Raw genomic sequence first — 27096 nt, forward strand, 5'->3', positions numbered from 1 at the left:
CACAGCACGAACAAGGAACTGTGAGCAGTAACTCTGGGGCTCAGAATAAAGCTCGAGTTTTTTATATCTATAATAAATGTGAAATATATAACACATCTTAGTTTATTAGTAGAACACAAACTCTACAGTTGCTAAAATGTTTCACATTGATAAGAAAATATGAAACCCGATAATGGATGTAATTTCACTAAATCTGTAATAACAATGAAATAAGACCCTAACAAAATGGCCAAAAATTGAAATGACCAATCCTGTTTACTATGCCTACAACCCAAGCACTGAGATAAGTAGCACATTGGTATACACATTATACCCTGGTTTAAACAAAGAGAGCACAGGTTTTTAAGAATTTTATTGTTTTAAGATTCTTCGTTTCTGGTATTTTCCTGATGGATCAGATAGAAAGGATTTCCTGAGAAATTGCACGGAGGGTCTCCAAATGCCCTTTCACCCAACACCTCCCCCATCTGATCCCGAGGTCACAGTTAGACACAATTCCTGAGTTCCAAGGCACTAAAATAGGCACGAGCCTGGAGCAAGAGAAGAGAGAGGCAGTGAGAACCAGAACAGCAACAAGTTTTAAATGAGCAGGATTTCCACCTTCAGCTGTTGTGGTCTTTGCGGCTCCCGAATATGCTTTGCTTTTTTTTTAAAACTGGGTTTAAAGAAGCTAGAGCCTGAAAATAGCAAACAAAAAAATCTCTGGATAAAAAGCAATCCAAAACCATTGAATTCCAGTTGCCCAAGTAATTTTCCTGAGTGCCTCAACAGTGTCGGTTGAGAGTTGGTTAGCAGCAAGCACCAAAACAAGCTGGCAGCATCGGTTCAAGTCTTAGCTCAGGGAGCAGGCATCTGAGCTAAGGTGTGGGCTGTGGGACTGGCGTGGGGTTGATGCTTCTCTGAGTTCCAGTAATACTAGGCAGAACTGTATTCTTCTCTCAGGAATGCAGCCACACGGGAAATTCCTGAACAAGAATTAGGTTGAAAATTCAGCCTAGGGGATGGTTAGAGAAGGGAAAACGTTTGGTCTCTTTGCTCTCACACAAACCCAGCAGTCAGCATCTCCCACAAAGGCTGCTGTTCAGCATTGAGAGTGGCTGTGGAAGGTGGGATATTCTGGTCTGGTTTCACCACAGTCTCTGGTGGAACAGGTATCAGAAGGTGCTTTGGGACTCCCCAAAAGCTGAGAGCTCTGCTGTCGGAAAACCTCATGCACTGTTGCAGGGGCTTTGCCACTCTCATCACGAATGGGTGCTTACCAAAGACTTCACAGACACACAAGCCCGCCAACAGTAAACATGGACAAGATATTCAACAGCAAAAGCTATCACACTCCACCTCCTTTTCCTACAAGCACAAAGTCTCGGCAGCAGAAGTCAGTAAACCAGGTGGCCAATCCTATCCACCCACTCCCCACCCCGTCATCCTGACTGGGTGCTGATGTCACATGGAATCCCACCCACTCCCTAGCTAACTCATGCACAGACCAGAGACATTATAGGTCTGCCTGGGTTAGCTAGGAAAGGGAGAAAGAGTTGGTCGTTTATTCTTTGGCTATGTATCTTGATACCAAATGATCTGGCCAGGTCAGATGACAGGGTAATTCTCCAGCCAATCACAGCCATGTTCCACACTGCTGTAAACTAAAGATTCATTTCACACACAATATCTATTTGCTGACTGTCTTCCATCCACAGAACTTTGCTGCAATAAATAATCCTGGTTTTACTGACAGTCTTTTCAGAAGTTTCAATCACAAAGTCAGTCTTGCTTTAGTTCAAGGGAGTGATTGTTCAAGTAGGTGCCACATGCCATAAGTTCAACTCATTGGCCAACACCACGGTCTAAATACTCACTCTGATTTTAATGCAATTGGAAGAGAGGTTGATTTAATCCTCACCAGCTGCAGGTCAGTCCCTATGCACAGGCAATCTCTCCATCAATGGAAGCAGCGCCGCTGGGCTCCTTTGGGGGTTGCTGGTGCGATCCCAGTCCATTCGAGATTGCCATGGGCTTGCATTCTTCCTCTGCCTTGGGCTGGCTGGAAGGTGGGAGGGAGGAGCAGGACAAGGCATTGGGGAGGCCAAAGAGGACCAGGCTGGCCACCAGGAGGAAGATGCCGGCCACCACAAACGAAGCCGTGTAGTCACCGGTGGCATCACGGAGCCAACCTGGAAGGGAGAGGGCGAAAGTTTAGGTCAGCGCGTGGCCAAAACGACCAAAGGTTGTCAGGGCACGGTTCCACCATGAGCCCTTCAGGGTCAGACAGTTATCACCTGGTGTGGTCTGACGCACCTTCTGGACGAGACATTAAACCAGGAACCACAGCTCCATGGGAATAAAACCTTCAGTACTATTCAAAGACTACTGTTCACTCGCAATCAAGGGCTCAGGGAGTAATTAGTCAATAAATGCCGACCTCAGCAAAACACCCTACAAGTAGACACACTCCCCAGGTAACGCCGTAAACACCAATGCACTCCCTGGGACCCCCTCATAAACACTGAGGCACTCCCCAGGACCACCCCCCCCACCCCCCAATAAATAATGACACACTCCCTGGGACCCGCCATGAACACTGACACATTCACAGAGATGCCTTTATATAATGACACACTCCCTGAGGACTTCCAGTAGACATTGACACACTCCTCAGAATGCCTCTAAATACTGACACACTCCCAGGGGCCCATCTGTAAATACCAATATATTCCCAGAAATCTCCTGTGAATACAGTCATACTCCTAGGAACTTCCTGTAACTGCTATAACGATCCCTGGGAATACTGTATAAAAACACCGTAAAGTGCTCTTATAAAGAGTGAGAGCATTCTAATCCTGGCTGTTGCTGCTTTGGCTGTGAGACGACACACGAGCAGACTGAGCTTGACTCTGCTCCAGTGCTGTCCCTACCGGGGGACTGTGATGGGACACTGTAGGGAGAGCTTTACTCTGTGTCTCTCCCAAGCTCCCTGGACTGTTTAACGATGATACAGTTGTATTCCACACACTAATAACGTGTCATCTGCTGCTTCAGATTCAATCAGGTATTCACAGTGGCGGTTTTTGATTGTTGAGGAACTTGACATTAAGAGATCTGGTTGCCTACATATCTTAAAATCAACCACCCAGCTTCAAAATATCTATGAATGTTGGTACATTTGAATAGATAAATCCTCCCGGGAATCTTTGGCTAGAAAAAGCCTGTGCCTCCTGTTCCAGCCTCCCCAGAAATGATCATATTTGGAGGCTTTTTCTCAGGACGATTGGATACAAAGGGAAGCAAAGCTGCCATTGCAGAGGGCTTTAGCCAGAATCACCTGGAGTGACGGTGTGCAGTTTTAGACACTCATCTCTGGCAGGAGAGACCATCACCGAGGGGATGGGGGTTGGGTCTACCAGGATGATATTGGGAACAGGAAATTGGTTCACACTCCCTTGAGTTCAGAAGACCAACAGGTGATTTGGTTGTGCTGGTGAAAAAGGACACAACCTTAGAGCCAGGCCACTCATCAGAGGTATCAGGGACTCTGGTGCAGCTAACATGGAATCCTGTGCACAGATTAAGTCTGCATACCCGAGGATAGATCTACCTGGAGGCAGTGGTTTAGATTCAGCAGACTGATTCCTCAGAAGGCAGTTTCCTAAGAGGAAGGATTACACTCAGCCTGTAGTTCCTGGGGTTTAATATTTAAATATATTCTGACTGCCTTGGTAAGGTAGACGCCAAGAGGCTCTTTCCTCAGGCACCAAGAGTTTGGGAAAGGAAGCACGAACACAACCTGTCTGCCATTTCCCAAGAGGTTGTTGTCCTATGTAAAGATTTGGTTAAAGGCACCTATTCTGTAGAGTTTGAGAGGTGATCTCATTTTGAGAGAAGCTAATTTGGTGGACACCAAGGAGTTTGGAAAGTCTGGGACCAGGGACTCGGTCCTGATGTGGGTCAGAGTTCAGGAGAAATTTCTTCACTCTGAAAGTTGTGAACCTTTGAAATTCTTTACCCGAGAGAGTTACGGATCCTTGGCGGCTGAGGAGGCAGATTTTCAGGCAGTGAGGGATTTAGGCATCAGGTGGGGACATGGGTAAAGTGAAGGATCAGCCGTAATCTGACAGTCCAGTCAGGTGTGAGAGACTGAACAACCTCCTACAGGTGACGTCTCCAGCACACTTCTCCACAACACTGCCGGTGCAGGGAGAGCATCAATGGGAATGCAGCTTACACGCTGGGTAAGGTGCAAACCAACAACGTACAGCAAATGTAGATTAAATGGGGCTGAAGTTCAAATTATGCATGGGGCCAATATACAAATGACCTGGATGGAAATGTAGATGGGTGGGTTAGTAAGTTTGCAGACAACACAAAGATTGGTGGAGTTGTGGAAAGTGAAGAAGGTTGTCAAAGGATACAGCAGAATATAGATTAGTTACAGATATGGGGGGAGAAATGGCAGATATTTAAACTGAGCAAGCGTGAGGTGTTGCACTTTGGGAGGTCAAATGTAAGGGGAAAGCATACAGTAAATAGCAGGACCCTTAACAGCATTGATGTATAGCGGGATCTTGGCGTCCAAGTCTGTAGCTTCCTGAAAGTGATCACGCAAGTAGATAGGGTGGTAAAGGGGACGGCATGCTTGCCTTCATGGGTGGGGGCATTGAGTACAAGTGTAAGGAAGTCATGTTGCAGCTATATAAAACTTGGTTAGGCCGCACTTGAGTATTGTGTGCATTCTGGTCACTCCATTGCAGGATGTGGAAGCTTTGGACAGAGGAAGCTTACCAGGATGCTGCTTGGATTAGAGGGCATGAGCTACAAGGAGAGGTTGGACAAATTTGGATTGTTTACGCTGGAGCTTCAGAGACTGAGGGAAGACCTGATAGAAGTTTATAAAATTATGAGGCATAAATAGGGTAGGCAGTCAGAATCTTTCTCCCAGGGTAGAAATGTCAAATACTAGAGGCCATAGCTTCAAGTGAGAGGGGGGAAGTTTAAAGGAGATGTGTGGGGCAAGCTTTTTACACAGAGTGTTAGGTGCTTGGAGTGAGCTGCCACGGGTAGTGGCGTTTAAGCAGCTTTTAGATAGATACATGAATATGCAGGGAATGGAAGGATATGGATCATGAGGAGGCAGAAGAGATTTAGTTTAATTTGGCATCGTGTTTGACATAGACATTGTGGGCCGAAGGGCCTGTTCCTGCGCTCTATGTATCCATCATCTAAATGGATGGATCAGGACTGAATGGTTGAGTTTCTCCTGTTGGGACCTAGAGGCCACTTCACCCCACAAACCAGCAACACAACTGGCTTATCTGTTCCTTGAATCCATTTACCCCAAGCACCCCTCCCCTGACCAACACCCCGCCTTCCCCCCCGGCCCACACCCCTGCCCAAGGCACAGAGGATGCCCGGCACGGGAAGAGCTGTTACCTGATATGGGAGCTCCCAGCAAACCGCCCACACTCTCCAGCATCTGCAGCAGCCCCAGCGCTCCGTAAATTCTGCCGATGCCAACGATCTCGGGCAGCAGGGAGAACACCACGGGCGTCAGGGCGCCCGAGAAGAAACCGTAGGCGATGCCGATGAGCATTAGCAGGGTGTAGGTGCGGCCGAAGGGGATGATGATCAGACTGAGCCCTGTCAGCGAGGTCCACAGGGCCAGGATGTGAACCAGCCGCATCCTGCGCTGGTCCGAGAACCAGCCGGAGAGGAGCCGGCCAACCAGGTCCGCCACAGCGGTCGCCGACATCAGGAAGGCCGCCTGGTACTCGCTGAAGCCGGCAGAGCGAGCGTGAGCCACCAGGTGGACGTAAGGCACAAAGTATCCGGTGTTGATGAGGGTGATGACCAGCACGAAGGTGAGGAAGGGCAGGTGTTGGAACAGGGTCAGGTCCAGCAGGTCAGAGATCACTCCGCAGGAGGCAGGGCAACGGGACCGCCCAGCACCTGGCGTCACCGGGGAAACCAGGTCCTCCTTCAGGGTCAAGGGTCGGATCAATGCCCCACAGACCAGGAGGTTGAGCATCATCCCAGCGACGATCAGCAGTGCTCCCCGCCACGTGTACTCATCCAGCAGGTACTGGAAGAGGGGGGAGAAGACGAAGGAGGAAATCCCCACCCCGGTGAAAGCCAGCCCCATCGCCAGGGTCCGCCGCTTGTTGAAGTACCGACTGAGCGCGGCGATGGACGGCGTGAAGACCAGCGCCCAGCCAAACCCTGCCGCACAACAGGAGACAGTGTTAACCCACAGGCGAAGAAAGCTTCACCTCAACAGTGTGTCAACTCAAACATTCCACAACACCCCCTGGGGCTGGCATAAACGAGGAAGGCGGCAGCTAACTGCGGCTCAGTGGGGCGCCCTCACCCCGAGTCAGAGCGCTGGGGGTTTTACTCCCAGCGCAGCGCTGAAGGGGCACTATGCTGTCAGACCAGCCTCTCCGTGCAAGGTCCCAGACCACTGCTCGGAGGAGCCAGGGAATTATTCCTGTCCTATTCCTAGAGTGACACAACACAGAAACAGGCCCTTCAACCCAACTCGCCGTAGAGACTCAAACTTTGCCCTGGGGTGGAGGTGTCAAATACTAGAGGGCATAGGTTTAAGGTGAGAGGGGGAAAGTTTAAAAGAGATGTGTGGGGCACATTTTTACACGGAGAGCGGTGGGCGCCTGGAACGGGCTGCCAGTGGAAGTGGTGGAGGCAGATACCATGGTGATGTTTAAGGGGCTATTAGAGAGACACGTGAACAGGGAATGGAGGGATAGAGACCGCACGCAGGCAGATGGGCTTCGTTTGATTGGCATCGTGGTCGTTGCAGACAGAGTCATAGACTCATACAGCATGGAAACAGGCCCTTCGGCCCAACTCATCCATGCCGACCAAGTTCCCATCTTAAACTAGTTCAGTTTGCCTGCGTTTGGTCCATATCCCTCTAAACCGTTCCTGTCCATGTACCTGTCCAATTACTTTTTAAATATTCTAACTGTACCCGCCTCTCGCACTCCCTCTGGCAGCTCGCTCCACACCCACAACCCTCTGTGTGAACCTGCGTTATCTCTCAACAAAGAAAACAGATTATACGGTCGTTATCGCTTGGATGTTTCTGGGACTCTGCTGCACAGGTAACCGAATGTTTTCCACATTACAACACCTCAAAGATATCTAGTGGGTTACAAAGTGCTTTGGGGTCGACTCGGACATATCAACCAGAAGGCTAGCAAGGTGAAGGTAAAGAGGGCATGAGAAAAACTGAGGAATTCGAAGCCATAAAGATATCAGGAGCAAAGGGATTAGGGATCAGAAAAGAAATGTCCTGTGCAACAAGAAGACATGGCTGAAGTACAAAGTGGATCCCATGGATCTGCCCTCACAACAGGAGATGCCTTCCATGTCACAGTAAAGGTTGGATTGGGTAAAACCGAAAGAAAATCCTCCACACTACAGGTTTCTGGCGCGGGGTGCAGGGGTGGAAGTTGTGGGTCAGAAGCTGTCTCAGATACGGAGGTGATGCCTGAGAACTGAACGCTGCAGATAGAGAGGAGGTGGAGCTGACAGCAGCCAAACGACAGCAGTGACAACGATCTATCTGCTGGATGAACAGAGGTCAATAAGCAAAAGCCAACACTGATCTGTTCAAGGCAAATCACATCGCACAGGTGTTGATGATGTGGAAATGGCAGATAAGGTTCGAGCAATTTAGAATTTCCAAAAATGTCCAATAAAGTACCAAATAATCGGCCAATCAGCAAAGCTAAAGACCTTGGGATTAAAATTAGTGAAAATGGGGCAATGGTGAGGTTCTTTTTAAGATAGAGGTAAATGCTGCTGTCCAGGGATTGGTGTCAGGACCTCTGCACTTTGTGACACTTGCTAAAGACCCGAACTTGAGGACATGAGACACAATTTCAAAGTCTGCCAATGACACCACACTTAGAAAAGCAGCAACACGAAGGTGAAAGACATCGGAAGGTGATGACAGACTGGTAAACTGCGCAGGCACTTGGCAGCTCAAACTGAACACAGATCGTCAGTAGTTGGCCCAGAGGATGAGAGAAAGGGGAAGTTTCAGATAAATGTTCAGAGTATCAAGTTTTAGTTAGGATCCATGCTAAGTTTCTGTGCTAAAGATATCTTAAAAGCTGCCCAGAAAAATCAGTGGATCCTCATCTGCTCCCTCCCACTCTTGAAACACTTCCGTCTTCCAAAAATCTGCCGGTAAATGGCCAGTTTTGTGGTGGAGTTAAGCAGAACCAAAGGGGTTACATCTGTCAGGGACAACTCGAGAGGTTGGGCTTCTCTAGAAATGAGAAAGCAGAGTTGCGACCTTAGTGATATTTTGAGATTGCGAATGCAGGCAAAGTCAGAGAGACAGAGATGTTTCCACATATAGGAAAGTCCAGAACACTTCAGTAGGATGGAGTTAGGGTAGTGAAACTGAAGGAAGAAAGGGGTTGGGGGTGGGGGGAGCATGTTGAGAGGGGGGTGTGACAGAGTACAGATTAAGTGCTTGCGTCTGGGGATATTTGTGGTCAGAGTGGGACTGTTCACTTACACTGCTTGTGTGTCTGCATGTGTGTGGGTCAAATCGAAACAGCAGAGCCTGGGTTCCAATCACCTGGGTCCTTGTCACTAGACTAGGGGCAGGTGGTGTGTAACAACCTCCCCACATTAAAGGAATTCACACAGAGACGCCCTCCACTCCAAAGCATTGTAGAGTCATAGAGCAATACAGCACGGATACAGGCCCTTCGGCCCAACCAGTCTGTGCTGACCACGGTGCCCACTCAGTTAGTCCCAATTTCCTGCATTCGGCCCATATCCCCGCCCCTCCATGTACCTGTCCAAGTGCTTCTTAAATGACACTGTTGTACCTGCCTCACCCACTTCCTCTGGCAGCTCGTTCCATATACCCACCACCCTCTGCGGGAAAAAGTTGCCCCTCAGGTTCCTTTTAAATCTTTCCCCTCTCACCCTCAATCTATGCCCCTAGTTTTTGACTCCACTACCCTGGGGAAAAGACCGCTACCGTCCTCGATCCTGAGGGACTGCCCCAGGGGAGGAAGCAGGGGCCATCAATTAACGTCAATCGGTATGAAATCCAACTGGGAATTCAGAAGAAACCCAACCGGGAGAGCGATGAGAGGGTAATGCTGGCTCCCACAGGCTGAGGTAAACAGTGTAGGTGCATTTACAGAGAAGCTGAGTAAACACAGGAAAGAAGATGTGGTGATGGGAAGTTAAAGAGGAATGGGAAGTGCATGAGGGGCAGAAATACCAGCACAGAGCAGAGGGCACGAATGGCCTTTCTCTGTGCTATCAATTCTATGTAATTCTAAATTAGAATAAGGAGGGGCCAATATAAACTAAATATTACAATTCTGATACGGAGCAGAGGGGCTGGGGTTATCACTACAAGGACAATAACAAAATGCAAGTGAAGTGGGTCTCGTTGCCTTTAAGAGAGGGAGGCTGAGGGCTGGGCCAAGGTCAGAAAAATTCAGAAAGCCCTCGACAGGGTGGACACAGAAACAACATTTTCACCTCTAGGGAGAAGCAGAACCAGAACGACCAAGAAACCCAATAGGGAATTTAGAGGAAAATGATTCACACAGAGAGAGGTGAGAATGTGGAACTGGCTCCCAGAGGAAGTGGTTGAGGTGAACCATAAAGTGACGCTCAAAGAAAAGGGAATAGATGATCACACTGATCTGAGTTCGATATGAGAGACAGGAGGAAACTTAAACAGATTTGTTGGACTGAAAGGCACGTCTCTGCGCTGTACATCTTGTAGAATCTTATGTAAAATCTACCCCTGGTGGACTACTTTTTACGTTGCTTTGCGTACTATGTGTGTTGGAACATCACCTTGCATTTGTACAAGAGGCACTTGGAGTACTATATGCAGGTCTGCTATAGGAAGGACGTGATTAAGTTAGAGAGGACGCAGGAAAGATTCACAAGGATGTCTAGCCTGGAGGGTTTAATATTGGAGAGGCTGGGACTTTCTCTGGAGCAAAGGAGGCTGAAGGGTGACCTTAGAGGTTTATAAAATCACGAGGGGCAGAGATAAGGTCACTGTCTTTTCCCAGGTGGGGGAGTCTGAAACTAGAGGGCAGAGGTTTAAGGTGAGAGGGGAAAGATTTAAAGGAGATCTGAAGGGGCAAGTTTTCCCCCACACAGAGGGTGTGTGGGCGTGGAACAAGACCATAAGATATAGGAACAGAATTAGGCCATTCGGCCCATCAAGTCTGCTCCACCATTCAATCATGGATGATTTTTCTTTTAACCCCATTCTCCTGCCTTCTCCCCATGACCATTAACCTCCTTACTGATCAAGAGCCTGTCAATCTCAGCCTTAAAGACACCCAATGACTTGGCCAAGCTGCAGAGGCAGTGGTAGAGGTGGATACAATTACAGCATTTGAAAAAGAATTTGGACAGGTTAATAGATAGGAAAGGTTTAGAGGGATATGGGCCAAGCACGGGCAAATGGGATTAGATTAGATAGGCAGCTTGGTCAGCATGGATGAGTTGGGCTGAAGGGCCTGTTTCCATGCTGGAGAACTGTGACTCTTTCATGACTTGGTCCAGAGTCCATCTCCGTCTAATTCACATTTCCCGTCATTCCCTAGCAGGTTACACCAGATTAAAGATGCCAAACTGCTGTTCTGGTTAACAACTAAGCCAGGTTTCCATGTTTACAGTAGGAGAGTTGGAGAGGTGCTGGGCACTTAGTGATACTAACAACTGAACCCCTGGATTAGTAAACCAGAAAAAGGAAGTTCAAAACTCAACCCTGCCAGCTTTGGAATCGTTTGATTTCAGTAGAGAAGTGAACCTTGTGTCCCTCCCTGCAAGTCCTGTCACGATACGTGCCCACCCCACCAGTGTGGGCAACATCCTGATCAGACTTGCCTTAGCCTCAGCGAGCCAGGAGACTGAGTCTGTGCTCCCACACTCTCCCCCCCCCCCCACCCCCAGCCAATTCATGGCAGGGGCAGGGAAATACTCCACTTAAGGGCTTAACACTACCTCACTGGGGAAAAGATGACCTCCGTCCCCACTGTAGGTTCAGAGGTCACGTTGCTTTATGGTTCAGTGGGAGGTGGCAGTACTCTGGAACCCAGGGCTGACCACCCAGCTCCCACTCCCCGACTCACCCGAGAGCAGTCCGATACAGAGGTAGAGATGGATCAGGTTCGTAGCTAAACTAGCAAAGAACAGGCCCAAGCTAGCAATGAAACCGCCCAACATCACCACCAGCCGAGCTCCGAGGTAACTGCTGAGAGCACTGGCCACCGGACCTGCAGGGAAAACGGTGAATTTACTTCATGCAGCACGTGTTGCGGGAACAGTTTGCACATCAGTCATCCTTTCTCCCTGACAACCGCTCCCACGCCACAGTTAGCAGGGCTCCGTTCCAAATCGCTCACCTCCTCTAATCCCACCCGGAGCTTCCTCTGGTCCTCATCTTCCATCCCACCAGCCTCCACATCAGGTGGATCATCCTCCATAACTTCTGTCTCCTTCAACAAGGTGTCACTACCAGTCACATCTTCCCCTCCCCTTGCCTTCCAGAATTCCAGAAGGGCTGTCTGTTCCCCCCCACAGACGCTGCTCGACCCGCTGAGTTCCTCCAGCAGTTTGTTTGTTGTTCTAGAAGGACTGTTCCCTCCCAGCTCCCTGGTTTACTCTGCTAGCTCCACCGACAACTCCCCTGCCCACACAACAGCCAGTGACCAAGCACTTCTTCCAGGTGAGCCAGCGATTCACTGGTACTTCTTCCAGGTGTTACATCTGGAGCTCAGAGTTTGGTCTCTCCCCAGATTGGGTGATTGCTTTGCACAACACCCTAGTTCAGTCGGCAAGTTTGACCGAGCTTCCAACTGCCTGTCACTTTAACTCTCTACCACAGTCCGACCTCTTTGACATACAACAGTACAGCACAGGAACAGGCCCTTCGGCCCACCATGTCTGTGCCGAATTAAACTAAATTCCTTCTGCCTACACATGATCCACATCCTTCCATTCCCTGCATATTCAGGTCTCTTAAACACCACTATCATATCTACCACCACCACCACCCCTGGCAACCTGTTTCAGGCATCCACCACTCTCTGTGTAAAAAAACTTGCCCCTCACATCTCCTTTAAACTTTCCCCCTCTCACCTGAAATGCACGTCCTCTAGTATTTGACATTTCTCCCCTGGGAAACAAGATTCTGACTATCCACCCTATCTATGCCTCAATTTTATAAATTTCTGTCAGGTATCTCCTTGGCCACTGTCGCTCCAGAAAAAACTGCCCAAGTTTGCCCAACCTCTCCTTATAGCACGTACCCTCTAATCCAGGCAGCATCCTGGTGAACCTCTCTTGCACCCTCTCCAAAGCCTCCACATCCTTCCTGTAATGGGGCGACCAGAACTGCACACATTCTCACACTGTTCCAAGATTCTGAAACCATTCTAGGTAGACTTAGGACGTACCACTGAATTCCACAATTCAGACAACCAGCTTTGACAGTCTGTGTAGGGCTGGCAGGAGCCGGGACAGCTGGTGGTGTTTGATGAGCATCAGTAGAGGGGGCTTGGAATGGCATTTCAGGTTGACAATCTTTTATGGTGGAACGTTGCCAACCTGAGGTGTCGATTTAGCTTCATCACAGATCCTGCCTGCTGAGTGTGTCCTGCACATACTGATTTTATTTCACATTTCTAGCATCTGCAGTCTTGTTTTTAGGCCCAGGATGATCGTGATATGACTCTACTTTTCTCAACCCAAGGCCACTGCCTTACCTACTGAGCTTTCCTTGCATTCCCCTTCACTTGAGATTTCCTGCAAGTGCTGTCAATAATAACTCACTTTCTCTGTTTCCCTCCCCTCTGTTCCAAGTCCCCCAGACACATTACCTGCCACTAACAAGCCTTCACCCCTGGCAGTCAACACCGACATCCATTTCCTCCAGGTTGCCGCCCTGTCACAGACGATCTCCTATGTTCACCCCAGCTCTGCAACTTAAAACATGCCCTTTTTATAAAAAGCTTGCCAACTGAAACGCCGTCTCTCTCTCTCTCTACAGATGCTGCCAGACCTGCTGAGTATCTCCATCATTTTTTTGTTTTTATTTCAGATTTCAGCTGTAATTTTCTTTTTGCTTTTTTGACACCGAGAGCCTATGCAGGTACATAACACCTAAACTTCACCTGGAAAAAAAACCCGACTCTGTACCCTGAATATCCAGTACACACCGGTCCTTTCTCTGAATTCACACCGTCTCTGTACAGGGCCAGGGTGAGTGAGGCTTGCAGTGAATAAACAGCAACTTTGTACAGCTGCAAAGTGAGTGACCCTTGCACTGAATAATCAGTGTGTCTGCAGTTTCGTGACGAGCTATTTACCCCAAACAAAGGGAGCTGCGTACTCTGCAATGCTCGTGAAACAGGAGCTGGCAGAAGTCCGGCACCAGGCAGTCGCCCCGGCCTCATACTCACTGCAGAACTGCTGCACGGCGACCGCCATGGAGGTGATCCAGGACACTGTGCTCGAGGCTTCCGAGAAGTGATCCACAAAGGCCACAAAGAAAACTCCGAACGAGCGGATGACTCCAAACACCAGAGCCGACTGGATAAATGCCGACAGAACGATCACCCAGCCCCAGCCGCCATCTGGGGCCTCATTCTTTGCCTTGGTTGCCATGGCCGTGACCTCTCACCTGTTCCTAACAAAACAGTGAGGGAAAGATGGATATTTGCCTAAGACTTGCACTTCTGTAGCACCTGCCACACTCCTTTCAGAATAGACATTCCACTCAGCACATCCGTAAGTGCTTTACAACCAATAAAACATTTTACAACTTTAGCTAACACTTGTATCGAGACTGGCCGTTTTTGCCTGCCAACTCTCTCTCCCTTTTTCTATCATCTGTGTACTGGGCCAGAAATTCCCTTTATCCCACCCACTGCCCTCCCCCACCTTCTCTGTTACCCAGATCAACTCATCTCTCTCTCTCTCTCAGTTCTAGTGAAGAGTCACGGACCTGAAATGTTAACTGTTTCTCTTTCCACAGATGCTGCCTGAACCGGTGAGCGTTTCCAGCATTTTCCGTTTTTACTTTCTGAAGCGTGATCACTGTTGCAGTGTTGGATACACAGCTGAATACCACACAAGATGCCCGCTCAAACAGCAGCACGACAGTGACCAGATCACCTCTGGTAGAGCTGCTGCCTCCTGAGACCCGGGTTCAATCCCGACCTCTGACGCTGACGGTGTGGAGTTTGTGTGTTCTCCCTGTGACCGCATGGGTTTCCCCTGGGGGCTCTGTTTCCCTCCCACATCCCAGCAATGTGTGGGGTCAGTGGGTTAATTGGCCCCCAGTGTGTGGGTGAGGGATAGAGTCTGGGGGGGAGCTGATAGGAATTGTGGGGAGAATGGAGTAGGATTGGCACAAATGGGTGGCTGGTGGCCGGCATGGACTCAGTGGGCCGAAGGGCCTGTCTCTGTACTGGATGGCTCTACTACTTTGCAGTAGTTGTGTAGAGTAACGAATATATGGGGCAGGACACCAGAGTTCCCACGGTCTCTTCCACCTCGTGCCATGGGATCACTGGACTAGCAAGGAACTAGTTCAACATCTCACCTGAACGATGCCCACAGGAGCGAGGCAATCCTTCAACACTGTCCCTCTGACACGGCAGCTTCCCCTCAGAACCAAAATGCAAGGTGAAGTCGATCGTTTTGTGATCAAACGTTCCGACTCAGAGCCACTGAGCCACTGCTGACTCTGTGTCCTCGGGTGTGGGACGCAGGCACGGGGCAGCAGAGGCAGACATGTGCGTGGAGACTCTCGGTGGGAGACGACTGGGAATTTCTCTGTTCCAGTCTCCCACCTGGGTACGAGGCAGCTCCCCGCGAGCAGAATACTGGAATGCTTGGGTTTTTAACCTGCTGCAGAGGTAACAAGAGTAGCACCCAGAACAAACCAGCAGGCATTACATCCACGAGCCAGGGGTCCCTGCCTTGGCACACCAGGGGGAGTGGGCTCCCTGTGTAATACATTGGGTGCTTCAACAGGGGACATCGCTCCCATCTCCCCCTCCCACCACCTCACCCCTCCCCTGCAGGACCCTCATACCCTGGTCCATGGGACTCCAACTGGATCCAGCTCCTTAAATTCCACAGCCTAACCATCCCTTATCCATGCAATCTTCTCCTCTTCACCCCCGCCCCTCACTCTGTGAGCTCCAGCTCCCTAGGATTCCCCTGCCTCATCCCTCACTCCAGAGGGCCCTCCCAGTGGATCAGTGAAACCATGAGACCAGGCTGCATCCCCCAGCGCCCAGCCCTCCCCTTCCCAACCCAGATGTGACTCACCGCACAAGCTGAACACTGTGTCCTGAACATACGATGAGCAGCACAATGTGACCAGTACACATAGGGCTGGCACATCCAGAGAATTCCTGATAACTGCCCAATGACAAAGGCATCTCTCCCCAGTCCTGCTCGGTACAATCTTACCAACCACCCACTGTTGAGTGGACAAAGTGACCTTTGGAAGGCTACACGAAAGGCCAAGCCTCCCCTCCCCGACTAAAGCTTCTCCAACAGGATTCGGTGAACTTCACCCAGCCTTCTTCTCATCTTCACCAGCACCACACAATCTTATAGAACAGGAGGTCATTCAGTCCACTGTGCCAGTTCTGAAGGATCTACACAGTCCCCTCCCCCCCACCACTCTCTCAAGGCCCAAACATTACCCCCACCATATATACCCAATTACCTCTCGAAGCCCCTGCTGAATCCGTTACCACCTCTCTTCCAGGCAATGCCTTTTGCTGCGTTAAAAATTGTTCTTCACCTCGTCTCTCCAGTGATCACCTTTAACCTGCCTGATGACTGAAACAGTTCCTCTTCAATTACTCAACGGTGGTAATCACAAATGCCACTATAAAGTTTCCCCTTAATGCTCGCTGCTTAGAGAACAAGGAATCCTTGCACCTGCTCTGTCACTCAGTGAGATCATGGTTGAACTGACCTTGGTTTCAGCTCCCCTTTCCTACCCACTCCAGAATTAACTGGAACTGTCTCAGACTCAAGTGTATTCAAGGATTCAACTTCCCTCGATCTGAGGCCAAGAATTCTAAAGATTCATAAATCTCAGAGAAGAAAGGCCTCCTGGTTTCCATTTAAACCATCAAACCCATGTTCTGAAATTATCTGTTCTACTTCCCTCCAACTTCCTAGCTGGCTGAGCCAGCTCAGGATCTTAAAACGTTTAAAGAAGATCATATTCTGGTGTCACAACACCATCTCTTCATCCCAGAAATCAGCACCAAAAATAGTCTCAGAACTGCTTCCAATGCAAGGGGAACTCTCCATCCAAACTACACACAGGACGGGTGGTCTCACCAATGACCCTACAACTGCAGCAATATTTCCCAACTGTTACACACCTTTGTCTTGGTGATTGGCCTTTCAAACTACTTGCAAGATTAATTTACGAACCTTGTGTATCACATGCAAAAACTCAGTTCATCTGTGGTCACTCCACTTAAACAAAATTCTGCTTTTCTGTTCTTCTGTTTGTACATGATCTCATTCCCCAATATCATACTCCAGCTGCCATATTTTTGCCCACTTATTTTTCTACATCTTTTTGCAGGCACGTTGCACCCCCCCTTACAACTTGCTTTTCCACCTGTCTTTGTATCATCGACAAATTTGGCCACAATACACCCTGCCCTTCGTCTAAGTCACTCACACACGCAGTGGACAGTTGAAACCTGGCGATCGTCTCTGTGGTACCCCACCAATTAGATTGAAGATTACCCACTTACCCAACAGTTTTAAGTCAATCAACCAACCCTCTAAATGTACAAATATATTTCCCAACACCACCAGTTTGTATATTCACCGTATCAAATGCCTTCTGGAAAACCAAACGTATTACTAGTTCCCCTTTATCCAACCCACTTGTTAAATCCTCAAAGGACTTACCAAACTATTTTTCTTTCATTGAACCATGTTGACTGTCTCATAATTTTCTAAACATCTAATGATCACTTTATAATGGATGGTGGGGTTTTCCCTAGGACTCATCAGCCTCAGGAAGCGGGTCCAGGGCATGGATTCGACCGGAAGCGTTGAAAATGCCCTTCCTCCCACAGGCGCTGCTCAACCCACTGAGTTCTTCCAACAGATGCTTTGTTACTGCACATTTCAAGCTTATTGGTTGGATTCCTGCTTGAAGTTTTTTTTCTTCTTTCAATAAATTTTCCAATCCACTGGAACCTTAACAGGATCTAGGGAATTTTGGAAGATTGCAACGAAGGCGCTCAGTATCTCTGCTGCCAGTCTTAAATCATCCCAGGATTCAGGCCTCCAGGTCCAGGGGACCTGTTGATCATTAGTCCCACTAGTTTGCCCAGGATCCTTCCTCCAGTGACGGTGGTTGTTCTAATGTGCGCCCTCCCCTTCTCCCCCAGGCTTCTTGCTAAAATTGGGATGCTTTTAGTGAATTCAACCAGTTACAAAAATTTGTCCAAAACCTCCACCAGTTCCTTATTTTAATCGTTTACAATATCTCCCCTAGCTATTCCACTTGTCTGTCTTTTTTTGCACTAAGGTTTTGCCATCTTTTTTCCTCTCTCTTCATTGTTGTGTATAACCTGTGCTCCATGTGTTGTCTGTACCTACTGTTGGATTCCACTGTTTTAGTTTTTTAACATGCAGTGTTTAATACACCTCAAGTGGCTGCACAAGGAATGGCCACTTCCTAGCTTATTGGTTCGTCCATCAGGTGAATATGTGGTTTTCTCATTGGTTGGTTTTGGCCACAAGTATCTAATAGGTTTCCCGACTGGACTATTGTTAGCTATCTCTTATCTCGGGTATAAAGGGTGTTGTTTTTTGTTATAATCTCTCTCTTGCTCTCCTTGCGCCCTGCCCCTGCCCCCCGCACCCCCACCCAGTTCATCTTTAGTTCCTTTTTCTTGGCTCATCTCCCAGTAGTAAAGCCAGTGCCATGTGCTCTGTGACTGTTTCTTTCTTTTAAACTTTTCCGATAAAACTTTGTGAAGCACCAAGTTGTTTTCAACTCATTCCTGGACTCCTGAAAGAACCTGCGGATCACCGTACTTGCACACATGACAATAAACTCAACTTGACTTTTTATTTACCTGTGGAAGACCTCACCTGCTTTTAAATCTCTTTGTAAGTTATTCTCATCATCTATTTCTCCCTCTACTACTTCTTTAGAATTCTTTGCTGCTTCCTAAATGTTCTCAACCTTCACATTTGTCTTTTCTATCTATAAAACACCATCCTTAACTTCTTAGTTGCACACAGACAGATCATCCTTCTCAGGAAGTTTCTCTCTCAGTGAAGGCGCCCGTTCAGTCGAGGGATCACTGACGTCTGCACCCTGGTTGAAAGTTTAACACCTGTTGAGTAAAAGGTCAATGGGACAAAAAAAATATCCCCGATGCTGTTTCAAATCCTCCTCGTCAGTGTGATATCGCCGTGCACAGCTGCACGTTACCGCCGTCTTATTTCCTCTGCTATATCGCAGGTAGTTTGTGAAGAAGCTCCTCACTGCTCTCCTTGCTTGCAAGAGCAGCCACCCCCTTAGTCACCTCCTCTTCCATCAGCCTTTTATAACCCACCTGCTCTCCGGAGGATGCTCACCACCGGCGTTCAGTAGCCCAGGAGGTCCCGTGAAATGCTGTGATCATTAGCTGGGGAAGGGAGAAAGGAAATCATACATTAGTAGGAAAAGAGACTGCAGTCTTGAGAAATACAGAGAGCAATATCTAATACATGAGATTCTGATGGGAGGAAGGAGTGGAACTTATAGTGAGGTTTTCTGGCTGTTTTTGAGAAGAACAGTCATTTGAAACTGTCACACTCAAGATTCACCTCCACTGACATCTATACACCCATCCCTCAATATTTTGCTTTATTTGTTTACTGAGGAAGATCAAGAGTCCAAGGCATATGGAGAGGAGAGGGGGAGGGAGCAGCAAACTGACAGCAGGGGGGAGGGAGGGGGGACGGAGGGAAAGGAAGGGGAGAGGACATGGAAGAGGCCAAATAAGCAACAGGTAAAAAAGCAAGGGGAAAAGGAGAGAGCGAGAGAGAAAAAGAAAGTGAGACAGCAGGTCAGAGAGAGGATACAAAACAGGAACAGAGAGTCAGCAGCAACATGTAAGACCCACTTAAGATTCAATGTGAAAGGCACCTGTGAGTCACTTCCCTAAAGAGCCATCTTACCCAAACGGGATTGCGCTCTTGCCTCACTTTCAGCTGCTACTGCCCAACTCACGGTGGGAGGGAGGGGGAGGGGTGGGGGGGGGAGGGAGGGGATTTTTGTTAGGGATACAGGGAGTAGATTAGTCACAATCTCATTCAATAACAGAATAGACTCAAGAGGCTGAATGGTTCACACCAACAGGATTGCTGGCTAGATGGGATCTCCCACTCTCTGCCACTCCATTGTCAGATGTTCCCCTGCCCCAACACTTCACCAATGAGACACCCCTAACCCACATGCATTCCAGAGCATGGAGCAGGTCTGGTTCGAGTGAAGGGTGCCCATTCCCCAGCCAACAACTGAAAAGAGGCAGAAACATCTCCCCGATCCCACTGAGGATTGCTGCGCCCTGCACTGGAACTTAGAAACAAAAACTACCTCTCCCTAAAGAGTGTTGACAACGCCAGTGGTTACATCTCTGGACAAGTAATCCGGAGACCAACACCAGTTTAAACAGAGAAAGAAGCCACAGAAATTACATTCAGTTAATTAAACAAATTCTGGACTAAGTATCAGTACTGGGGGCCATCTAACCGCCAGCTTATGATAGAAAGCCACCTAGTTCCTAAACATCCTTCCATCCCAGACCCAGTGATTCAATAGTTAAGTTACAGACTGCTAACCCAGAGGCTTGGACAAACAATCTAGAGAAAGGGTTTAAATATGAATTTAAATTCAATTAATGAGGAACATGAAAATTCTGGATTTTGGTAAACACCCACAAGGGGAAGAAATCTGAATTCGAGCAGTCTGGTCTATTCACGCACAGTAATGTGGCTGACTCTGAAACATCCTCTGACACGACCTAGCAAGCCACTCGGTGGTATCGTAACCATTAGGGTGAACACCGGACTGCAGCCATTCAAGGAGGTAACTCACCGTGCCTTCTCAGGGTGCAGTGAGGGGTGGGCAGTAAACGTGATCTCGCCAGTGAATCCAAACCCCAGAAAATAAATATATTTTTTTAAAAAGTGCTTTGCTTTTAAACACCAAGACGATTGCCCCAATGACCGCCACACACTGTTCAAGGGCTGACCCTTATCCAGCAAGAAAAATCGAGGCTACAAAATGATACAATAACAGAGAGATGGAATTCCTCCACCCCACCCACCCCGCCAAAGGAAATTTTGGAAATGCAGAAGGAACTTGGCAAATGCAAACCTGCAGTTTTGATGCATGAAGTTGAAGCTGCATGCTCACTCTCTCGCCACCCCCTCACCCTCGCTCTCTCCCCACCCTCGCTCCCCCTCCTCACCCCCCCCCCCCCCGCCCCTCCTTGTGCCCCTGTATTTCATACAGAGCAGGTTATAGAAGCACAGGCCGGCCATCCAGGCTGAGAAAGCAGTTCTGTGGGATCCAGGATTTCTCACCAGCTCAGACAGAGGCACAGAACGCAATGACGTCTTGGAGCAGGTGGCCGAGTGCCGTCTCTTCCCCTATGAGCTTACCTCAGGGGGGCAGATAGCAGCGAGGAGAAGAGGCAGCTAACAGCAAGGAGGAACCAGATTTTGATGCCGAGGGCCTGACGTCCTGAGAAATTTGGCTTGGAGCTGCTGAACCAGTTCTCTGGTGGGAGCACAGAGGGTCAGGGGGCAGAGAAAAAGATTAAACCAAATGAAGTGGTAGTGATCTGGTTGTGACAGCAATTAACACCTAAAAATATCCTGATTAACCACTGGCACAATGGGATGTAAAAAGCACCCAGTTAATATTTAGCAGCACAACACATTCACATATGCAGGCAAAATAAATCAGTCTTAGGTCTGTGGGACTGTACCCCAGTGAGGGTCAGTGATTCCACACTGTGTTCCCTCCTTACCTCATTGGTGCTGAGAAATCTTCATGCAATGCACTTCTGCTTCACAATTCTCCACTGCGGAAAGAAACAGACCAAGTCAGAAAACCTTTGTGGCACGGGGTTAATTGTGAAAATGGGCTAATTTCCACCCCCCACCCCAAGAGGTTTAGGGATTGCAGGGAGGAGGGACGAGGAGCTGCCTCAGTACCTGTCCAATCAATGAATCAACACCAGCTCAACTGCAACCTTACCGGCACTCACAACAGAGGAAGTTACAAAATTTAAATTGCGGATCTCACCGAGATGTCACTCTCCATCCACCTGGTATTTGCTTAATGAGTTCAGCTCACTTCCTGCCCCTCAGACATCAAAGCCAGGTCCGCCCACCTGCTCTCTAGTCGATGCCCTGTCTCCCTCCCTCCTTTTCAGGATACCCCTGGGATATTTTTCCTGCCTGGCTGTGATACAGTTCCTGAAATAACTCATTACATATACCTTGCCCTAGCAAGGGGCCGTCTCCAAAGTTCTTGCTCCAGGCAGAAGAAGAGTATTTAATTCAGACTTTCCTTTTTATCTGCCCTTGAATTGCTGACTTGTTAATGAACAGCCTCTGCCTAGTACAAGGGAGTAAACTGAGGGTCAGTCTTCCCCAACAGTGGCAAAGCTCCAGGGAAAGTGACAACATCTCAGAGGATCTATCCTGGGCCCAACACATTGATGCAATCATGAAGAAGGCATGCCAGCAGCTCGACTTCATTGGGAGTTTGAGGAGATTCGGTATGTCACCAAAGACTCTTGCAAATTTCTGCAAATGTACAGTGGAGAGCATTCTGACTGGTTGCACCACCTCCTGGTATGGATACTCCAATGCGCAGGATTGCAAGAGGCTGCAGAGGGTTGTAGACTCAGCCAGCTCCATCATGGGCACAACCCTCCCCACCATCAAGGACATCTTCAAGAGGCGGTGCCCCAAGAAGATGCATCCATCGTTAAGGACCCTCACGTCCCGGGACATGCCCTCTTCCCATTACTACCATCGGGGAGGAGGTACAGGAGCCTGAAGACCCACACTCAACATTTCAGGAACAGCTTCTTCCCCTCCGCCATCCAATTTCTGAACAGTCCATGAACACTACCTCGTTATTCCTCTTTAGCACTATTTATTTATTTTGTAATTTTTAATGTCTTTATGTCTTACACTGTACTGCTGCCACAAAACAACAAATTTCACAACATAAGCCAGTGATAATATTCTGAATTCTGCCAAGGGAATAGTGGGCATCCGGAGATCGGCAAACGCACACAGCGAAACCCAAACCAGAGAACCCAATAGGAAGGAGTCACAGGCAGCTCCAACACAAAGGGTCTCTTCAATCAATGCAGAACAGCCCCAGAAAACAGGAAAGAGACATCACATGGCAGAGGGAAGGCCCTTGAAAGAGCACCAACATGCCAGACATATTTCCCCTTGAAGTCCCTACTTGGTCCCTTTTGAAAGGTCTTATTTGATAATAAGGGAATCAAGGAACATGGGGATACTACAAGAAAACAGCACTGAGAAAGATCAGCCACGATCTGGAACAGGTGAGATTGGCCCAGTGGCCAACTCCCACTCCCGTTTCCTCTGCCCTGCTCAATCTGATGCCACCATCTGTCGAGGATGCACCTTCCAGACCACAACACCTTCCTGCGCCAAACATTCCTCACTTCCCCTCTGGTTCTCTTGCTAATCGCCTTCATTCCAGGCCCCCTAATCACCAACACCCCCTCACACACCCCCCCCCCGTGTAGGGGGCAGAATACAGGCAACCCCCCCCCCCCCGCGTTAGGGGGTTGCGTTCCCAGGATACGCTCTGTATCACGAATTTTCCATAACGCAAAACTACACGTACATCATGAAAGTTGAAAAAAAAGATTGCATTTATTTATTTACTTTTTAAACAAATTTCGCAAGAACAAATGTTTATTCCATATCCTGGATATTTTGGTAATGATGTGTGAAGTCCGTAAGGATGAATTTCCATTACCTGAATGGGGTCGACTGCAAGTTCCTTCCTTGTTCGTTCTCAAAACCCCAGATCACGTTAAATGCCTTTATTCAATCTGCCCGTTAGCCATCCCTGCTTCCACAGTCCCTTCACATAACTGAAGTCACTCATTTCTTAAGTAATATTAAGCACAAGGATATCTAAATCCAATTGGCTCCTTTTGAATCATCTGACCTGAAGAACAATCACCCTTGTAAATTTGCACTCCAACACTAAATCTCCCTTCGACTCTGTACATAATTTGGGCCAAGCCAGTAGAGGGAGCGCCACGACCCTAGCTGCCCTCTTTGATGTAGAGCATTGAACCAAGCCATTAACTATCGTGTCATGTAAAAATAAAAGAGTGAGAGGTTTTATTTCCAAAGTGTTTGAGGATTTCCTGCCTTCTGTGTCCTGGCCAACGTTTATTCATCAACCTACAATGAAAACCAAATTATCTGATTATCTCATCACTGTTTGCAGGGGCTTGCTTAGCTGGTTACCACATTTCCATTACAACAGCACCATCGACAAAAAGTGCCGTCTGTAGCAGTTTACAAAGCTTCAACAACTGCACACCCCAAAGCTTGTGTCAACACAGAGGGCACAAGAGGGACCTGGGCATTGTCTCACCCTATCCTGACTTGGAAACAGCTCACCGCATGTTCACCACCGCTGGGACTTAACCTCCAGAGCACCTTCCCCAACACCTCACCACCACTACCGAAGGCAATCAGAGACGGGCAGTGGATGCCTCCTTGCCCGCAACATTCACACACTGGACATGAAGAACATTCCATTCCAAAACACTTCACCCCAACCAAGTAATAAGTGGGAATTTACAGCTCAGAGACAGGCTGATGGTTGCCTTCATTACAAGCTCCCTCCCACACACACCCACCTCATCCTGCTACAATTTCCTAATCCTTTTATCCTCCTGAGTTAATCTGGCTTCCCCTTAAACGCAATGAGACAGTTCAGCACCAACACTCCCTGTAGCAGTGAATTCCACATTCTTCCCTCTCTCAGCCTGTGAGGGTCTTTCATTTTGTTGGCCTCTGGTTTTGGTCTCCCTCAGGAGCAAACACATCCCGGACCATTCCTACCTTTCCTGCACACCTGCATGGGCACCACTCCATCTTCACTGAAAGTCGCAGCACATTCTGCAGTACCGAGCCGGTGTAATCTCCCAGACCTGCGGCAAGCTCACCTACTGATGCCTCTGACCTGGTATAATCTGAACTCAACAGCAGTCAACACTTGTTGGCAAGCACAGGGGTGGCACGGAGGCAGGACTCAGCAGGGAAGGTGGCTCAAAAGATTGTTTCAATTTAGCTGCTAAACAGGCAGGCCTTTAACCTTATCATTTGTAGGAAAATGAGCACAGATTCCAAGTAATTTGATCTGAACTAGGCAGACCCACTGAAAACCCTTGCATCCCCACAGTTTGTGCTTCTTCAAGACAACTCTGAGAAGATTTTTCTGGTGACTACTGCAATATAGCAGCCAAAGAATGCATAGCAAGCTCCCACAAAAAAAAAACAAGGTGAATGGTTCATTTTCCAACAGAGGTTGATGCGGGGATAACCATCTTGCAGACAAGACAGCTAACATCTCTTAAAATAGTGATTAGAGGATCTCAAATAGCTGAGTACTCTCAGTGAGACACTGTCTCTTTGTACCAAAGCTTCTCTGACAGCACACCCCAAGCCTACAACTTGCAGTACTACCACTCCCTCAGCAATGCCCCCCTGACAGTGCAGGACTCTCTCGCCACCTTCACCAGCAGGGTCAGCCTGTTGAATGTACAGAGTTTCCAGAGTGGGACTTAAACCCACATCTTCATGACTCAGTGACAAGAGTGCATCTGAGCCCAACTGACAGCTTTTACCACGTTTACCTCACGTCATTCACCTCTCAGTAGCTTGCCCGTGAATGCCTCACTCACCCAGTCTGTCGACTTCCTCCCCACCTCGCACCCTACTCTGAACTGTTCACATCCCACGAGAGTTTCTAGTTAAACCCATCGAGTTGGCTAATTAGTGGTACAGCCTGCCAATGAAAACCATTAAACGCGATTCATCGCCCTGCTCCAAGTCAGAGCAAATGAAGCGTGAAGCAAACCAGTACGATCCATTCCTTTTATATCTCCATTATACAAAATCCTGATCATGTCACCTGTCGCCCAAGCTTGGTTCCAGCAGGTGGGAGCATCCACAACCTGCTGGGAGTAGCTCCAATTCCACAGCACTGGTTTTATGGGAGTTTAACAGACTGAAACAGGATCTTACTACACTCGGAGAAGCTTGAAGTGCCGACTGCAATAGTGACATCCTCTCCCAAGATTAAATGCTCCACTTAACACTGGTAGCACGGCACAGCCACCTGGTCAAACAGGGGCAGGGTGGAAGGCTTGAGGAGTCAGGACTGAATTATGCCAGCCGTGAATTATGGTCACATTTCACCATCTTGTTGTCATTTTACAACATCTCTTGGAAGCAGATCATAGGAAAACAAGGAGGAAACACTGGCCAATGATTGTCCACTACCCTACAGTGCAAGAATTCTCTGACCGGTCATTCAATCATTACACAACTTCATTTTGATTCAACAAGTGAAATGACACTGGGCTCCATTAAGCCGACCGTGGCTCAGCACCTGGGGAGAACTCTCCCTCCCTGGTTCACACAGTAATGAAGCCAATGGCCTTTCCTGGAACAACTTCCAGAGCCTCACCAACTCAGACCCCCATCCGACCCCACTCCCTCCCCCAACTCCCCCACCCCACCCCCTCCCTTCCCCAACCCCCCAAACACACCACCCCACCCCTTCCCAAGCCCCTCCACCCAAGCCCCTCCCTTCCCCAACCCCCCCACCCAACCCCTTCCCCAACCCCCCAAACACACCACCCCTTCCCAAGGCCCTCCACCCAAGCCCCTCCCTTCCCCAACCCCCCCACCCAACCCCTTCCCCAACCCCCCCACCCCAACCCCTTCCCCAAGCACCTCCACCCCACCCCCTCCCCCAACCCCCCACCACACACCCCTCCCTTCCCCAACCCCCACCACAACCCCTCCCTTCCCCAACCCCCCACACCTCCTCCCCAAACCCACGATCCCACCCCCTCCCTCCATCCCCAACCCCCAACCCCCCCACCCCGCCTCCCCCAATCCCTCCCTCAAACCCCCACCCCCTCCCTTCCCCAACCCCCCCACCCCTCCCCCAACACCCCCACCCCCTCCACAACCCACCTCCCCCCAACCCCAACCCCTTCCCCAAGCACCTCCACCCCACCCCCTCCCCCAACCCCCCACCACACACCCCTCCCTTCCCCAACCCCCACCACAATCCCTCCCTTCCCCAACCCCCCACACCTCCTCCCCAAACCCACGATCCCACCCCCTCCCTCCATCCCCAACCCCCAACCACCCCACCCCCCTCCCTTCCCCAACCCCCCCACCCACCCCACCCCCCTCCCTTCCCCAACCCCCCCACCCCGCCTCCCCCAATCCCTCCCTCAAACCCCCCCACCCCCTCCCTTCCCCAACACCCCCCACCCCCTCCCTTCCCCAACACCCCCACCCCTCCCCCAACACCCCTACCCCTCCCCCAACACCCCTGCCCCCTCCACAACCCACCTCCCCCCAACCCCCCCACCTCACCCCCTCCCCAACACCTCCACCACCCTCCCGGCCCCCCCAACCTCACCCCCTCCCCAACGCCCGCACCCCCTCCCTTCCCCAACCCCACACCCATCCCCAACCCCCCCGCCGCCCCCTCCCCCTCCCTTCTCCAACCCCCCAACCACCCCGCCACTTCCCTTCCCCAACCCCCCACCTTCCCTGTGACGGTCTCCACCGGTCTCCCCGCCTCCCCGGTGCCGCCACCCACCGGTTTCCCGCCACCGGCTGCCGCGGAGCCGCACGTGCGCAACGACAGGGGAGCTGCCGCACTGCGCATGCCCCACCCTATTC

At 49.5% G+C, this 27096-nt stretch overlaps 1 protein-coding gene across 4 annotated transcripts; it reads right to left on the reverse strand.

Moving 5' to 3' along the window:
• Window positions 1-60: 60 nt before the first annotated feature.
• Window positions 61-27096, reverse strand: slc16a13 (solute carrier family 16 member 13). 4 transcript variants are annotated; one of them, XM_052044629.1, is made up of 7 exons: window positions 27014-27096; window positions 21117-21170; window positions 18651-18722; window positions 13482-13708; window positions 11151-11294; window positions 5425-6210; window positions 61-2171 (listed from the first exon to the last, which is right to left on the reverse strand). In XM_052044629.1, the coding sequence occupies exons 4-7, from the start codon at window positions 13684-13686 to the stop codon at window positions 1918-1920; spliced, it is 1389 nt and encodes a 462-aa protein (XP_051900589.1). In that variant the 5' UTR covers window positions 13687-13708; window positions 18651-18722; window positions 21117-21170; window positions 27014-27096; the 3' UTR covers window positions 61-1917. The 4 variants fall into 4 exon arrangements, with proteins under 4 accessions (XP_051900589.1, XP_051900590.1, XP_051900591.1 ...); XM_052044630.1 differs by lacking the exon at window positions 27014-27096 and adding an exon at window positions 21395-21477; XM_052044631.1 differs by lacking the exon at window positions 27014-27096 and adding an exon at window positions 21304-21339.

Source organism: Pristis pectinata, chromosome 37, assembly GCF_009764475.1.
Source record: "Pristis pectinata isolate sPriPec2 chromosome 37, sPriPec2.1.pri, whole genome shotgun sequence".
Lineage (NCBI taxonomy): Eukaryota > Metazoa > Chordata > Chondrichthyes > Rhinopristiformes > Pristidae > Pristis > Pristis pectinata.